The 17,835-nt window shown below is 37.1% G+C and overlaps 1 protein-coding gene across 1 annotated transcript in view; it reads left to right on the top strand.

Moving 5' to 3' along the window:
- Positions 1 to 1,403: 1,403 nt before the first annotated feature.
- Positions 1,404 to 17,835, top strand: part of LOC145688860 (uncharacterized) — a 29,550-nt gene continuing 13,118 nt past the window's right edge. Inside the window, exons 1-3 of the mRNA XM_081763028.1 lie at positions 1,404 to 1,544; positions 12,763 to 12,857; positions 16,452 to 16,558. Coding sequence (XP_081619154.1) covers positions 12,807 to 12,857; positions 16,452 to 16,558 — 158 coding nt within the window. The 5' untranslated portion in view covers positions 1,404 to 1,544; positions 12,763 to 12,806. The remainder of the gene's footprint in view (positions 1,545 to 12,762; positions 12,858 to 16,451; positions 16,559 to 17,835) is intronic.

Consider the following 17,835-nt stretch of genomic DNA (forward strand, 5'->3'; position numbering starts at 1 on the left):
AGGGTAAAATAATAGGATACGTAAATGTGTATGGTAATAGCGTAGGAGATAAGGGGAAAATGTATCCTTAAATTACTTTTGTCAACCTAAACTACTCTTTACACTAGTAATTTACTTTTATAAACAAGTATTATAATCCCTAGTAGCACATAGGCCCAACAGTGGGAAATGGTAGGCCAGCCAATGGTTAGCCCTACGTTGAAATCGGCAGGTTAGTCGAGCATTTGCCAACTCAATGGGAATTTCCACTATTTTATTTATTTGCTTTAATTTAAAAAAAAAAAAACGTGCAGAATCTCTCTCTCTCTCTCTCAAAATAAAGCAGAAATGTTATTAACTTAATCCTTTTAGGATTTCCACTTTTTGAGGTAAATTTTATAGACTTTTACTCAAACAACTACTGCTTCCTTACTATTTATCGTAGGATAATGGTTTATACCTAGTTTTTTTTTTTTTTCAGGATAGAGAAAACTTTCTAACGGTACCACTCGCTTGTCCGTATTAGGCCTATACAGCAGAAACGGGAAAATCGCAAGAAACCAGGAGATTTTTCGAGAAAATACTTTTTTCGAAATTTTTACGCCCCTCTGACCGGGCCTGGGTTCACGTAAAGATCTGAAGATTTTTTTAAAAAAAAGAATACGTTGTTATGTGTACGTAATATATGTGCAAAATGTCAATCTTAAATCTTGATAATATATATACTTCAAAAATGTATTGCGTCATTACTATTTGACCTAAAGTCATGGTACTAACGTCATTTTCTTCAATATAACGATCCCTTTCCAACGGCACCACTCACTCACATGTCCGTATCATACACCTCAACAGGAAAATTCGGGAAAAACCCGGAATTCTTTTTGAAAATCCCGCCCAAACATTTTGCTCCTCTGGCCCGGGTTTGGGTTCACGTAGGGATTTATCTGAACGTTGTTATGTACGTAGTAAGTTGCAGTGGCGCATTTACGATTTTGTTTCGGGGGGGCTTTGCTAACTTTCGGGTGGGGCTTTGACTGAAAATGTGAAAATTCTGCAAGATATTTCATATACTTTACTATAGTAAGTAAGATTTGGGGGGGAGGCTTAAGCCCGGAAGGCCCCCTAAATACGCCACTGGTAAGTTGTATCATTATATTATTAGTTAAAATGTATACATTTCCAGCTAGTTGGTAGGGGCAATTTCTCTAACTTCTGAAGACCCTAATAATGCCACTGGTCGTATACCAAAACTCAAATACTGTGTTATTACCTCATATAGCCTCGCTGCTAAAAGGGACGCTAAAATCAAATCAAAATATGTGTTATTACCTTTATCATTCTTTGTGTTTTGTACCCTATTTTCAAACAGAATAATTTGCTTTCCATTTCCTCGATTGCATTAGGATAGCCTAAGTGATACAAGAACTCAACAAGAACACATTTTTAAAAAGATTAGAAAACAAATTACTATCTTTTATGGCTAATATGTATTGTTGATACGGAATTAAACGTTATTCTATTGTTAAGTAAACACGCACTTGGAAACCATTGAGGCGTTGCTGAAGGTAAGTTTGTGTTTGCAAATATTTTTATTTTCAGATTCTTATATTCATTTAAGAAGCTATTAATTCTCAAATTCCGATAAAATAATACTGCTAAGCATCTGTATTTGCTAAAAATAATAATAAAATTAGTTGGAAGAACTTTTATAAATGCATTTATCTTGAAGGTGAGGATGCATTTCACTCAAGCAAAGAATAGGTATTTTGTTAAATAAAATATGATATATTTCACATTTTGTAATAATATTCCGTACAATATTAGCTCTTTGGGCATTTATTCCGAAGTTGGGCGTCCGCTTTCGCCACCTTTTTTCACTGTTATCTCCTTTCCACACTTTCTGCAATTTGTTCTTATGTTCATTAATTAGTGCTCTTCACAAACTTTTAAAAAAAATTTGCTCGTTATCAACGTATTGCTTCACAAATGTTAAAACTGTTAGTTCATTGCCCTTGTACATTCGCCATGTTGATATCATAAATGCTCGTTTCTTTCCCACAATGCAGCTGTTCGGTTACCTTGCGCCAAATAGTTCCCGGATATAGTATACGTAAGACCGCATCAGTTCCAGAAGGAGCTGGGCGCTCATACTTTTAGGGATTATTCATTGAGTATCTACGAACTTAAAAAGGGGGTAACAAACCCACTGTCATTTACTTATCGACTGATACGAAAATAAAAAAGAACGTACCTTTCCTCACCTTTGTTGTTCTTCTTACACTTTGTTTTTCCTCACGTTGAACGCTCTTCAAATGTTTGAGAGCTGTATGCAGTAGTAGTAGGTCTAGCGTGATTGCTTAGTGGTTTTTGTTGTAAAAACGGAACTTTTGGTGCTTATTCCGTACAGGTTTGCGTCATTGCGTAGAGGTTTTTGTGAGCTGAACGCAACGGGAAGTTTGTTTTTTTGTGCCCTTGTACATATTGTATGAGTATATGTGGGGGATTTGAAACACATATCGCATGTCACGTGCACGTGGATGCTTCCTACTGTTGCTCTACGTATCCTCACATTTGCCCTTGTACTTTATATCTGCATGTGTAGTGCCCTTGTACTTTATGTATGACTGTGTGTGTGTGGGGGGGGATTTAACGCATATCGCATGTCTTGTGCTCAGGATACTTCTTACTCTTGCATTACGTAGGGAAATGGTATTTCATTTAGAAGTAGTAATAGAACACAGAAGAAACGCAGATCAGGGTGTATTCACACTTTATATTGGAGTGTGAATACAACATGATCTGAGTTTCCTCTGTGTTCTGTTACCACTTGCACATGAAATAACATTTCCCCACGTAATGGAAGAGTAAGAAGTATCCTGGAGCACCGAAAACAAGGGCGGTCTCATGTATACTATTACCCTCTTATACATTATCAAGCACACAAACGATCAAATTATCCATATCTTTCCTGTAAATTTTAAAAATCTTGCTGGAAACTGACGCCCAACTTTGGAATTTAACCCGCTTTTTGTTTCCTTAGTGAATATAAGCTGCACTAAATATATTTTTGGATTTAGATAATTAGTATAATTACACGAATAAATAAACGGATTTTTAAAATGTAAATTAACCTACAGACCAAGACATAATTAGAATTGAATACGAATCTATATAGTCTAAAAGTAAGCTATATATATAATCAAGATTGGCATGTACGGGCTAGAACTATTTTTTACGTGACAGTTTACGTATTCAAATAATTTCTAATCGAAATATGGAACCGTAAACTATATTTATTCGCAATTCAACCTAACGTAAATAACCTTACCTAAATAGCGTAATCGGGTAAGAGTGCACTTTGTGCAGAACATTCATAGGAACCAATAGCATACATAGCCATACGAGCAATTACACTCAGTTAATTTTAACAAAATTGGTCCAAACTTCCCTAACCCTAAGCTAACCCGATCCTGCCTTACTTATTCCTACTTTGCGTCATGTTAACAACATTGCAAAATCACTTCTTCTGCATAAAGTGCACTCTTGCCCCTAATGTCACCTACTAATCAACCTTACTGAACTTAATGTACTGTACTGAATCGTAACAAAGGAAAACGCAAAATATCACATTTTAAATGCAGTATAAGCATGTGGTATGGAAGTAATGCTTTTTGTTTTTGTAAACAAATAAAATCAACTTAATCTAACTTATTAATACCCATGGTGTTTGTGTAAAGCAAGGTCGGCAGATCTTACGTTTTCCTGTAAGTTTTACGTTATATGTTTTTATTGTCCTTCTTCCAGTTTTGAAATAAATATAAGAAATAGTACTGGACATTTTTAGAATGTTTTTATAAGCATTTTTATGGGTTTTTCCATTAGAGGAACTAATTTCCCACGCAGTGTTAACAATGCAGCCCAATGATCTAACTCAGTATTCAGAGAGAAAATACAAGCTGCGTTTTTATTTATTATGTAACCTACACCACAATATTATGTTTAAAATAATAATTCCGTTTTAGCCTCTTAGGTCTTCACCTGTCAACATTGTTTCGATCATATTGCAGTTTCGATCAATAGTGATATAGGCCTACTGATATCAGGAACAGAAGCTACTGTGAGCCATAGTAATCGCGAGGAGTCGTGAAGCTTGATGTAGATTTACCCATTTCACTAGTCAGTAGAACGCGAGGGTGTGTCCCAGTCGTCAACTCCTACCCATGAAATTTTGTCAGTCTTGTCTCTCGCGCTTTACGGAGCACATCTTCCAAGGGTACAATATTGTCGGATTGCTGCTAAGTTTCATTTTGTTATTGTTGTTGTTATTTTGTATTTTACTATTATTATTGTTATCGATTAATTCGAATAATGTTAGTGTTTCTGTTCTAGTTCTTAAAGCGCTGTTTATTTTTTCGGTCATCCGCCATTTCTTCTTAGTTTGGCAACATTGTTGGTTCATTTTTGTTGTTACACTTTTTTTTCAAGGAACCTACGCGTTCGGAAGGCAAGCTCCACGAATCGTACCGAATTCTTCCGATGAATCACACATGAGGCAAAGCAGTTCTGTGATTGGTGTAGTACAGCCCGGGCTTCATGGGTCATCGCGATCACTATAATAATAGCAGAATTCCAAGTGGTTGTGAATCTAGATGAGTCTTGTAAGAAATTTTTGACAGTATATAAAAAATATGTGATACTGGTAAGAGATGCGGACTTTAAAAGTTTAACGTGGTATAAATTAATATAACGGAACCGAATGGAACTCGTAACTGTTAAAGATAGGTTTTCGGTTAATAAAAATAGACGTATGCATATATATACAGGGTGTCCGAAAAAGAATGTACCCTTTTCAAAACATCCTTGAAATCCCTACTGCGATGTTAGAATTCTTTATATGCCAAAAGCAAGGTTATATATCAAAGTTTTCTTTCAGCTACCTTACAAAGATTCAATATGGGCCCCCTTCGTGACATGACAGTTATCTAGTCGATAGTCCATTTCTCCTCGTCTGTGATCCGCTCTCGCAGCTCCGGCGGATCTCAAGCCAATGGTGGATCAAGACGCGGCCTTTGACAAAACCCCATAAAAAGAAGTCGCAAGGTTTTCATGTCAACAACGCTTCATCATCAGGACCAGTGGGACCTACTCCATGCTGTGACAAATGTTCATTCAGGTACACTTTTACGTCATCATAGAAGTGGGGTGGAGCTCTATCCTGTTGGAAAATGAAATCTCGGGAGCACTCTTCAAGTTGTGGTATCAACTACTTCTGGATAGAGATACTCAAGTCAAGATACGAGTCTCTCGTTACAGTTCTTTCTGCAAAGAAAAATTGCCCATTAAGTTTCGTTCTGCACATTGCACCAGAAATGTTCAAATTTGGAGAATCTCTGATATGCTCAATGATTTGCCGAGGGTGTTCTGAACCCCAGATTCGAACACTATACCTGTTGACTTTGCTGTTGATATGGAAGGTCACCTTATCACCGAAGACTACCCTGTATCTAAAATCATTATTTTCCAGGAATGTCTACACTGAAGACAGTGTGAAGTTATTTTACAATCCTCAGTGAGTGCCTGCACAAGTTACAACTTTGAACTTTGAATTTCAAACGCTCACGAAGAACATCCCAGATTTTTGAGCGAGGCAATGCTAACTCACGACCTACTTTTCGAACTGACTTCTTGGCCCTACATTAGAAGGATTGCCGAACTCTATCCACTGTTTCCTGTGAATGCGATGGACGGCCGGTGCTTTTGCCTTTGCATACATGAGTTACGTATGCCAACGCTTAATGGACTTCTTGTCACATGGGTTGACTCCAAGTTGCGTTGAACTGTGATAATGGACGTTGTCTTTGCGTATTCCACAGCACAAAATGCTTTCTGCTGTTGTGTGGGCGCCATGAAAAGAATGTGGGTCTTGGGAACGGCAGATATTTCAATCAAAACTTGGAGTACCTAATAACAGTCATTGTCACTGACACTACTTTCCACACATTGGGCACCTAGGGTAGGATGCGTTGTTTGCGGACAATCTGTATTTATATGACTCCATATAATGGACACACTGAAATAAATAAAATACTGGGCGGTATTCAGAGAAAATTCGTTAATCGTAGTTTAGTCACAGACTAGTTAGAACTCATACTAAATCTTTACTAAGGAAGGTGCACTTTTTGGTATTCAGAGTCTACTTTGAGTACAACTAAAATTATGATTTGGGTATGATTAACTTATAGAACCCCAATGCATCGCTGAGTAAAATAAATGTGGCAACTACGGAAAAGTAGATGAGCGCATGCGTAGTCTGTAAAAATGAAAATAGATGAATTGCGAAATACCAAATGTTGTGTCGCATGCTAAACCGCGGGTAAAAGATTAGTCTCTACTCTAGATTAATTAGTCACATATGATTAACTTCGTCCAATACCACGTCCTAATCAGAGACTGAATACAATTTTGATAACCATCCGTTAGTCAACCCCGTAGTAAGGTGTTAATCAGACGTCAAAACGACTCTGCATAAGGTCCACTGTAATTAGCTTAGTCAATTTACGGTATTCTACTACATTTTTTTACACGCAACTCTTACAATGAAGAGGAAGAATACTACACGCACGTTATCTTTTCCAATAGTCAGGGAGGTTATTCTGTACACATTACTACAGCATGGCTGCTCGATTTTCCACAAACCCTTTAGCCTGAGACACTTCACTAAGCATATTAGTGTCATTTCAAAAGTAAGACAAATTGCTGCAGTTTCTTTGAACTTCTAACAGTATCTTGATAAGTCTTTGGACTACACTCTTCTTCCAGCTGAATGCGATATTCCTCTTCTTCCTATACCTTCTCTTCTTCTTTCAGACGTTCTGTATGATTATTAATTAAGGCTCTATCAAGGATGTTATAAAATTGAGGGTCTGCCCATAGCCTACAACAAAATTGGGAAGCCATACGTCACAGCTTCACCACACCTACTCTGCCTACTCCGCGCTACTAAGATCGCAAATGTTCAGAGCCAACAATTATGGCGGAAACGAGAGTAGCCAATCAGACGTGCCGGCTCAGACGATGCTCGATTGTTTTTCGGCTTCATTGAGTTCATATGATGAAGATACGTATGGGCAGATCCTCTATTTTATAACATCCTTGGGCTCTATATTCGTTGTGTCTGTTTCGGTTTGCACATCATTGCCTGCTTAATATATATGTCCCTGAATTCAAGAGACTGAAATATTTTAATCTAAGTAGACAAGTATAAGTTTAAGAAAGTGTCCATTAAGGGCACGTTTTACTGTGTTTACGATACAATTAAGTTCTCTGTTATTACTTTAACTCTTTTTCTTCTTTCTTCCGAACTTAGCTCCCTTCTCAATACTTAGGCTATATAAGAAATAGATCTAGGTTTATATAAGGTCTGACCAATGGACAGATGACGAGAAGAACCCTAGCAGAAGTAGTATGACGTAGGTATGGGCTCGCGCACTTTTCGCACGGGGTTTCAAATGACACCACGGAATAACACACATATAACTTTACCCGGAGTAGCAGACGACATCTAAGTATAGACCACACCTCAAAAACCGAAAATGGACTTGACCGTGTCGTTGACCTTTCCCCGCTTCCCCTGTTTTAGGGTTCTTCTCGTCATCTGTCAGCAATATTCTTACGGGCAGAGGTGAACTAAGGCTTTTGGGCCTCTGAAGCCGACTATTTCAAGGGGGCTCTATGTTATGAATAATTCCAGCGCATACATTTTCTTTGCTGCCTTCCACAGCTTCATAGGCTTATCGAGACACCAAAAACTATGCTGTAATATTTTTATATGCTCCAAGTTTACAATAATTAGTTTAATTACATTCATTATTAACAGTTATATGCTCATATACTCAGGGCCGGATTTCCCAATAGGCCTGGTAGGCCCGGGCCTATGGGCGCAAGCTCCCAAGGGGCGCACAGCCGAGAGAAAAAAAAATTAAAAAATATCTAGAAATAAAAATAATTAGCCATAACTTAACATATTTTTTGAATTGATTTTAAAAAATCAGGCTAATAAAACATTCTGATTTTGAAGTTCATTGGAATAAATAATTGTTGGTAAAGTTCACCAATCTTTTGTTAATACGTTAACGGTATTTTGTTAAGCTCAGAACCAAGTAAATTCCTAAAAAAAACTTGCAATGATAAAATTGCATCGTGGAGTGGTGTTTAAGCAATTAACATATAGGCCTGATATAATTTTTTAATAAAGGTTTTTAGGAAAGTAACTTTAACCAGACTAGGGGGCGGAAAAAATATTGGGCCTAGGGGCGCCAAAATGCTAAATCCGGCCCTGCATATACTGCAGTGTAACACACAAATGCCATGTACAAGCCAAATGGGCAACAGTCCATGTAAAAAAACCCTAATAGAGTAAAAGGAGAAAAATCGTATACAAATAGGTAAAGCTGTACAAGGCTACATTGTGAGAAAAGTTTTCTTCCTACATTTTTGCTCTGCAAAGGATTCTGTTATGTCATTAAACGACATTGAAACGACAGAGATATTTCAAAGGAATTGTCACCACAAAAAAGCTAATAATTTGGTTTGTAATAGAGGCCCAAAATAACTCCCTCCATCACAAAATAAGTATCGTGAAAAGGCTGCTGAAAGAAGACAACTCTAGCAATACCGCGAGCGTAGCGAGCGTAAAAAAAATAGCATAGGTCTGAAGCCTATAATATAATAAGTTGACTGCTATATTTTACTATTAAGGATTGGGACTTTTGGGGTCCCCGGTGCCTGGGTTTCATTGGTTCCGCCCAGTGGCGGCGGTTGGACGTTAGAAGTGGGGGGGCAAGACATGATCTGAACAATTGTATATCAATGTTAGATTTGCTGATTGTTTCTAGCACTGTTTCATGAAAGGTTGTATAACTAATAGGATACTATGTTTTTTCACTTAAAATGCCGTATATCGTGTTTCTGTTTTATTAAGTAAATTCATAAGAGCAATACAGGTAGGTACTAACCCTTTATACTCTTAAACAACGAAAGTGTAAGATATTTGAGTTCTTGCTCATGAACATCTTAAAATTCTGTCTGGAAAATTGGGTGATCAGAGGGATAATATTAATCAATATAGTAATGAATAATGACGCTTGTTTTGCACAAGTTATATTGAAACTGGGAATTAATGAACAATTTATACTTTTAATTCCACACATGCCATTAAATGAATGTTTTGGTCTTAGAAAATGAAATACAGTAAGTACTGCAAGCATATGCTATAACATTTAAAGAAATATGCAATTAATTGCTTTGAATTGCAATTAAAACGCAATTCCTTTAGCTTTCTTAACTCCACGGGAATACAAATAACCAATATGTACTCACGCAACGGCAAATATCAAATGGCACCATTTTTTCTATGAAACAGTAATACACAACCTTTACCACGGTGTCCACATTCTGGAAAATAAGCGAAAGTCAGGGAAATGTCAAGGAAGTAAAAATGTATCAGGTGAAGTCAGGGAAATGGCACATTGGTCAGGGCAAGTCAGGAGAAAATCGATTTAGGTCCATTGTTCAATTATTGAATTTATGAAATAGGGTTGATTTCTTTACTGTTACTGGATGCAAAATGTGGTGTACTCAATGATGATATTGAGGGAGTCGGTGTTCTTTGATATAGTCATTGAAATTAATTTTCTGCGAAAAACACATCTAACTACATCTTGGCATATTTGCTCAAAAGGGTAGACGCTGTTCTAGAAGAATTGCATGGTGCCAAGAGGATATCTGGACAAGTGGCTGAGAACACGAAGAAATAGTATCTCCAGCTCACAGTGAAAGCTCAGACTGAAGAATTTAAGGAACACTCGAATGAATTCATAGCCAATGATAGAGATGGTATTGGACTTAATGAGTTTTTTACTTAGTCTTAGGAAATGGGAAGAACTTCGTTGACTTATGGTCAGCTATGAAATGTGTTTTATTATCTTTCACGGAAACGCATTTTTTGAAAATGGTTTCACAATAAATAAAATTCTCATTGTTGACAACTTGCAAGAAGAATCTCTGGTGGCTCAACGGATCATTTATGATTCTGTGAAGAGAATAGGTGGATCATCAGGATTAATAATTACAAGAGTTATAAATAATTCAGTGAGAAGTTCAATGAGACAATATCGAGTGTATTTGGAAAAGAAAAGAGAAATAAATGCTGGAGAGGAGAAGAGGAGAGAGAAACGGAAGATTCAGCAACAACTAAAGGAGCTGGAGGAAGAAAAGAAAATTAACCTGCGAAGACAAGAAAATTCAGATCAATGAGGAGAAAACTATGCGAGAAAATATGAAAACAAATTTCTAAATTTGTTGCATTTAACAACTGCACCAGCAAAAGTATGTGTTACATAATGTGTGTGTGTGTTCTGTTTTTTTAATAATCAGTAAAATCATGTGTGAACTGTTTATTGCTATATGCAATATTATAATGCTCTGTAATTGGTAGTATAATGTGTAATTTTTTTCATATCTTAAGTACTCTGTATACTGCACACTTTCGTTTGTATCTTTACATTTTGTGTAATATATAGGCCCAATCAATAATGGCCTAATGCACATATTTGTAAATTACATTCCTTTGGAAAGAAAATTGAAAAAGAAAGAAACAGAAGTGGAATAGAACAAGGCCAACTATGGGGAATGTGGAGGCTGGGGTTTCTTTCTCTGTTCGATATTTTTAAGTTATTCAGGGGTCAGGGAAATCTGCAACTTTTATCATGGAAAGTCAGGGAAGAGTCAGAGATCTTTTCTCCAAATTGTATGGACACCCTGTTTACATTTCCAAATGAAATTATATAAATTAGGGCACTTCAGAAAAGTGGGGGGGCAACTGCCCCCTCTTGCCCCCCCTAATCGCCGCCCATGGTTCCGCCCTTAATCCTCTCGTGCTTGCGAGTATCCAGTCCGAGTATCTCATACCAAAGACGAAAATAATAACGACAGCTAAAAGTGAACTCGCTTTTCCAAAAATAATAATATGGTATGTATTACTTCTTTTGTCCTGTATTTTTCTATCAAATTGCCAAAGGAGAAGCTGCTTGCAAGGAATAGGTTTGACTAAATAAATAACACTCACCAGATAAGTCATTATGATCACCTGCTACTTTTTGAACGAAATCATTGGGTTTACCGGGCACAGCCGAACCTCTCGCCAGACAGTGACAGGGATCAGAGATGGAGTGGGTCAGTGGGTCGTGGGTCAACAGGACGTGATCTGTTGTGACCACCCACCCACCATAACCCACTCTGACCCACCGATCCACTTTGCTCAGTGTATTACAGACAGCATCTTCTGAACACTGGTAAATTTGTCTACGGTTTACTTTCAAGGGCTGCATTTTTCTTGTGAAAAAATAACTTCAGGTATTTTGAATATTGATATTTGTAATTGTAATAATAGCATTAGGAATTACTACTCAGCTTTCGAGACATAGCCTGTGCGTTTTCAGAGGAACTGACTACTGGAGAAATATATTTTTCAACAAGAAAATAATTATATATGATAATTAAATTGAAATTCATCTTAATATGGCCCATGACAAACACTTTACCATTTTGTGTCATAAGGTCAGATTCACTGGTATTGTAACAGAGTGCTTGAGAGATTGACCGAAGAAATTCAAACTCCGATTAGTGACAATTTCACAGTCTTATTTTGTTACAAGTATAAACTCTTCAGGCAGTGGAGAGGAGGTTGTGGATCATGGGTCACAGTTGGTGACGATGGTTTTTGGTGGCTAGTGGTCCAGAGTGGGTCACGATGGGTTGTGGGTCAGTGGGTTATAAGTCAAGTTTTCATTGACACACGCCATCTCTTACAGGGATCTCAATGGAAAAGTAACTGTTATGCTTTTGCGTAGAGAAGGCCAGCAATGTATCAGAGTTTGTTTAGGAACAAATTGTGATGGACAGAGAACTGGAAACGAGCAGCTTGTTCGTTAGCTGTTGTGATTAGTGTTTTCCAAAGGTGGGAAAAGGACGGTAAAATCAGCACAAAACGACAAGGCGTGGTTCAGCCACATTTCATTAAAGATGTTTTGCGTCGCAAACTGTCGAGATTGCTAAAACAGAATAGTGACCAAACTGTGACACAATGAACAACAACGTACGCGCCTCGGGCGTCGGTGACCCGAATTGGATTCCCAGTGGAAGCTCATGTGATTCGGATTCCACATTTTATATAGCGTCTCTGCTGCAAGGGACGCTAAACCCAAATTCAAATCAAACAGTGGACAAAATCAGACGTTAACAGTGGTCAAAGCGCGAGTGGATTTGAGCACACAGTTCACCGTACACTGTTAGATACGGACCTTTGGACCCGGCATCCGACATGTGTATCAGTGTTAACACCACAGCATCTTCGATTACGATTGGCTTGCGTACATGCCCAATTCAAGGGGTTTTTCATATACATCTCATGTTTGAACGTTGAATACTTTTGAAAATATAGTCTTTTGAATGCTAATGAATCATTTATAGTAGCCCTGTAGTTTAAGATGTTTTAGCCATTATTTACTTCAAAGGAACTGAAAGGCAAAGAAAAATATACGTTATTATTATCATGTACTCGAGGGTAGTGAGACTGTGACATACCTTAGTTAGATTCAAATTGTGTATATTTGAAGCATTATTGTTTGGAAGTATTGTTAGTTTTTACGTAAGTATTGGATAATACGTAATTGTTGATAACTCTAAGCAACTATATTGAATATCTTTGTATTGTTCCATTTGTAGTTGTTCCGGGTCACATTGAGGTAAGCCATTTCCAAAGCAAAAAAATGGGGAACGGCGAATCAATGATGCATCATGCTCGCCAGCAGCAAGGAAGGGTAATATTATGCTATTAGTAAATCAAATGTTGAGTAATATGTGAAGAGTAGTAATACTTGTAGTTTGTGAATTATGTTATCTCCAAGTTTAGATGTGGTTGTAAGAGATGCTATCATTTTTAAAACAATCTAGAATTTTTCAGTTCGAGTAGAGCGTAGTAAATTTTGAAGACAAAAGTTGAAAGTATATACAGTATATTCGATGAATATCTCTTCAAAATCTGTTTCTTCACCAGAAAGCTATCCTGAAATTTTGCACGTGTTTTGTAAGAAGGATTTTTTTTAATGATACCTAACTAGTCAAGTGCAATTTTAGCAACATTGTGAGTCTCTGAAGACAATATTAACTAAAATTTCTTCTATCAAGAGAAACTCAATGTTGTTAGGAATTATTTCAGTTTCCAACTGTTTTATAAAGTCGCGTGGTTTGAAGAAGTGGTTGAGGATTAATAAGAAAAACGTGAAATCGGTAAAAAAAAAAAAAAAAAAGAAAAAGAAAAGCTGCAGTGCATGGGAATGCAATATCCACTTTTGATGTGATATTTTTAAGTAAAATATATGTAATTTTAATTGAAAAAATGAAACCATAAATTAAGTAAGCAAAACAATTGTTTCAACAGAATAAACCTTTTAAGTATTATCAATCAGTAAAAATTGCTTGTCATTGTGTGCACTAATAAGTACATTTCTGAATGTCTTTAGAAATGTGGAAAGTAATAAGCAATTTGCTTAGAAATCCGGGCTCTAATAATCAATATTCTATTAGTATTGTAATTCCTGTGCGTGATTATATTTTTAAACATCAACATGTGCTTTTTATTTATATATAAAACCACGTGCTCTTCTGCCACAAGTTACTACACGAAGCAGACGACGAGGAAGGTATAAAAGTTCAAGCATCACCTCAATCGAGATCAGTTTAGGCTGGTCAACTTTTCCTCTCTTAACTTGCCTAAAGCTCTGAGAGGAAGTTAGGAGCCTAACCCAAGCCTCCTAGCTTGCATGGAGCTTTGAAGCCTCCTGCCTACTCTGCTTGCCTGGAGCATTGTGGGAAGTTAACCGCTCCCCTAGCTTGCGTAGAGCTCTGAGCAATTCCTAACAACAATCACTCAGCTTGCATGGAGCTTCGTGGTTTTCCTTACCGCCTAGCTTCCCTGGAGTTTTCGGGACTTCAACCTCTTTTTGCTTGCCTGGAGCTCTGAAAATTCTAGCCCACCTACACTCAGCCTGCCCAGAGCTTTGTGGGGATCCTTCCCTTGGCTACCTGGGTCTTGGGGCACAGTTTACCCTTACTACTTGGTGGATTTTGTATTGAATTTAGTGATACTGTGCAATATTGTATTATAACAGAAATTTTTGTTATAAAAGGTTGTAGAAGAAAACTGAATCTCATTTGGGACTTGATCTACCTTCCGCCTTAACAAAGTAATTTTACAATGTAGACAGGAACACTGTAAAACTTGAGGATTGAATAAATCAACAGATAAGTTTTACATGAACTGCGCCAAAACAAAATAACCGTTATCAGGAAGGAGAAGCAAGAAGAAGAGTAAAAGTGGTGAAGGTTGTAGCACTAAATCTTACGTTGAGTACTTCATATACCATTGAACTGGAAAAAGTTCAAAGATTTCGTTGTCTGAAATAAAAATAAGGAGCACCGTATATATTTTGTAAGTACGATTGATATTGCTCGACCGATATTCAAAATTATCTCCGGCTATAGCCACATATTTTTGTCATCGCTCACTTGGTCATCAAGAAAGTTATTACCGACCCTGCCAAGAAGTGATCGAGATGTCCGAAGACGTAGTAGTCCATGGGATAGATGTCAGGAGAATATGGTGGGTAATAAATAGTTTCATACTGCAGTTCTTAGAGAATCTGCACTGTCTTCTGAGGTTGCATTGTTATGCAGTATGAGTACATCATGCCTGTTAACCATTACTGGATGCTTACGGACAAGATTGTGGTTCATTTCATGGAGTTCAAGGCTGTAACGATCTGTAATGATGATTTCGCGACTAAGAAAAAACATGATGGGCCACTCCACCATTCAACGCCATACTAGTAACACTTTTGCTGGTGGAGAAGTTGGTTTGAACACCGCTCTTGGCATTGATCATGAACCAATCAATGTCCTGTCCATTTAAGGGTCTTCACTACAGCGAAATTAAACTACCGCTAATTTTAAGGTTTTTCTGTAATATCTTCAAAACAAATAAAAATATTCGAAAAGCAAAAACGTAGTGAACTAGACAATACGATTTTGCATGTGATACCTTTACCATAATTCACCTATCTGCTTCTGGTATGCCGGTATTTACAGAATCCGCCAAAATGCTAAATCTACCTACAGTTGCAAATTGAAAGCAAATAGATGAGTTGTGATAACGGTATCACATGCAAAATCGCATTGTCTAGTTCACTACGTTTCTGTTTTTCGATTATTTTTATTTGTTTTGAAGATATTACAGAAAAACCTTAAAATTAGCGGTAGTTTAATTTCGCTGTAGTGAAGACCCTTAAGATTGTAGCAGCTCAACTTTTCATCAGAAGTGACAATCTGGTTCAGGGGGTCATGGTACCTTAGTGGTAGAGCGCTCGCCTCTCACGCGTAGGGTCCATGATTCGATACCAGCTCGGGCCAGGGGCCATGTTGATTTTATGGTGGATTAAGATCATGTGTGTGGGGTTTCTGAGTGTTCTTCCGTTTCCACCCACTCTCGTCATTCTATTACGTCATCACCGTTTCTCAGCCTCAGTGCATAAACGTGGGACGTTAACCTAAAAAAAATTCGATTCATTTAATTTTCCTGCTTTTCCCGTGGAAACTTCACACTTTTAGATAGTTATCCTATTTGGCAAGTACAGTAGCAGCTCATGTGGCAAGCGTGGGTCCAATTTTTTCAACTTTACGATTGCGCAGAGCCGTCTCCGGCAGTGGTACTGTATATGCCAAATTCGTTTGCAGTTGCACGAGCACTTGTTTGAGGATCCATTTCCATGGTATTACTAAGGAGCTTTCAAAACAGCTATTGTTCTGTGGCCGTGGGGCTCATTATTGAATATAATATCACCAGTACAAAATTTCAGAAACGGAAGGCGTATAATGTTCATTCACCACGCCTGACCAAAATCCACTGTCGATATTTTTCGTTCCTAAATATGCAGTATTTTCCATGGTGTAATTTTACGCAATTCTGTTCAACAACATATTATCTCCTGAGTGGGTACCGTAGTCTGTTTTCTAAACATACACAGAGTTTGTGACGTCGTTCACGTGGATTTGGTTCATCCATTGGGTGCATTATAAAGGGTTTCTCACCAGATGTAAAATCAGATTTCAATCGCAACAATCCAATAAACGGATTTTACTGAATTACTTGAAAGCTCTACTACAAAGGGATAACATTCTGCCATTTTAAGAGCTTACTTAGACTTTGCATCCACTTTACAAGTAGTAAGAGTTGTCTTTTATTCATTAAAACACTTTTTTTTTTCTAATTTTAAATTTGCCTTGATGATGATGTAGATTCTTCCAAAACTTTGTTATTGTTGTTTGAAAATGAATGAAAACGTTCATTTTTTTTTCAGTTCCTGTATACTTACAACCGGCTTGGAGTGGTGACTGGCATAATGAAGAAGAGACCACGAAACCGCCATCCCAGGATGGTGAGATTGCCCCAGTTCAGAAGAACCAGGTAAGCAAAAATATCATTCTTTGAAAGAAAATTTCATAACAATAATAAATTTATATTTTTAGGTGTTTATTTTCGCAGCATTTAGGTGGCATTTATGAAATCTTACAGGGTCCTATTTAACATTTTTGACACCCCAGGTCATCCAAAAAACCGCCGTCTCACTATCAATGATTACCCAGCTCACAGTGTCTCTGGTTCATAGAAAGAATTACTTGATTTCGTCTTACAGATCAGAATTATCCAGAAGGACATTTCGCCACTATTTCCTTTGTCATAGGATGTTAGGTTTGAGCAAACTTCTTACGTAGGGAGAGAAAGACTAGCCAATAGCACCATGTCATATCTATGTGCATTAATAATAAATGTCTGACAATTCTAGAACTAAAAAATCCAAGAAAATTTTCCGTCGCCTCCAAAACTTGCTGCACTGGCCCATAAATCATGGATGTTCTCCTTTTATTATTAAAAATAAAAATGTTGGAATATCACGCTTAAAATAATTAAGTTTATCGAAGGCATTGTTGAATTATAAAATTTTCTTATTCTTGTCAATTTCACTATGCAATTGGCAATGACTTCAAACTGGATAATGATTTTTTTAAAAAAATCATTACAGTTATAGAACCTGAAATTCCGTACTTCTCATATCGTAAAATTACTCTTGTAAATAGAACATTCATAATACGTGTATTTCTCTTTGGAAATGAGTACTTACGAGGTTTACACGGAATTGATTTAGCATTCTAAGTTTCAACCGAGAAAGGTATAATAATAACTTTATTAGTTGAATCCATGAGTTTATCTAAACTGTTTTTTTTTTTTTTTTTCATACAAAATTGACCAGTTCATGAAGAGGTTTCTTTCAAGTTTTAAACCCTTGCATCCAAAGACAACTGCCGACAATCCTGACTGGGATTTTTCAAGGTTTCCCTCAGTCCTACTGTCAGGCAAATGTCGAGATGGTACCTATATTATTTCTATTGTTGTTATTGTTGTTGGATATGCAGTATAAAGTAGCCTCTGAGCTGTATCTGGTGATCGCTAAATAAATAAATAAATAAATAAATAATAAAAATAACGTTTTCATGAAGTGAATCATAAACCTTCATGACGTAAGCAAGGGCGCCGATTTCTCTGTAAATTTGGGGGGGGGGCATTCAGATGCAGTAAGCATATATGAGAATTTCAAAACAAAAATTGCAAATTATGGTGGACAAACACCGTGTGCGTGAGTTTCCTCGGAGTTCTCCCGTTTCCTCCCTCTTTCTTTATTCCAC

The sequence above is a fragment of the Thermobia domestica genome, chromosome 7 (genome assembly GCF_964235325.1).
Source record: "Thermobia domestica chromosome 7, izTheDome1.hap1.1, whole genome shotgun sequence".
Lineage (NCBI taxonomy): Eukaryota > Metazoa > Arthropoda > Insecta > Zygentoma > Lepismatidae > Thermobia > Thermobia domestica.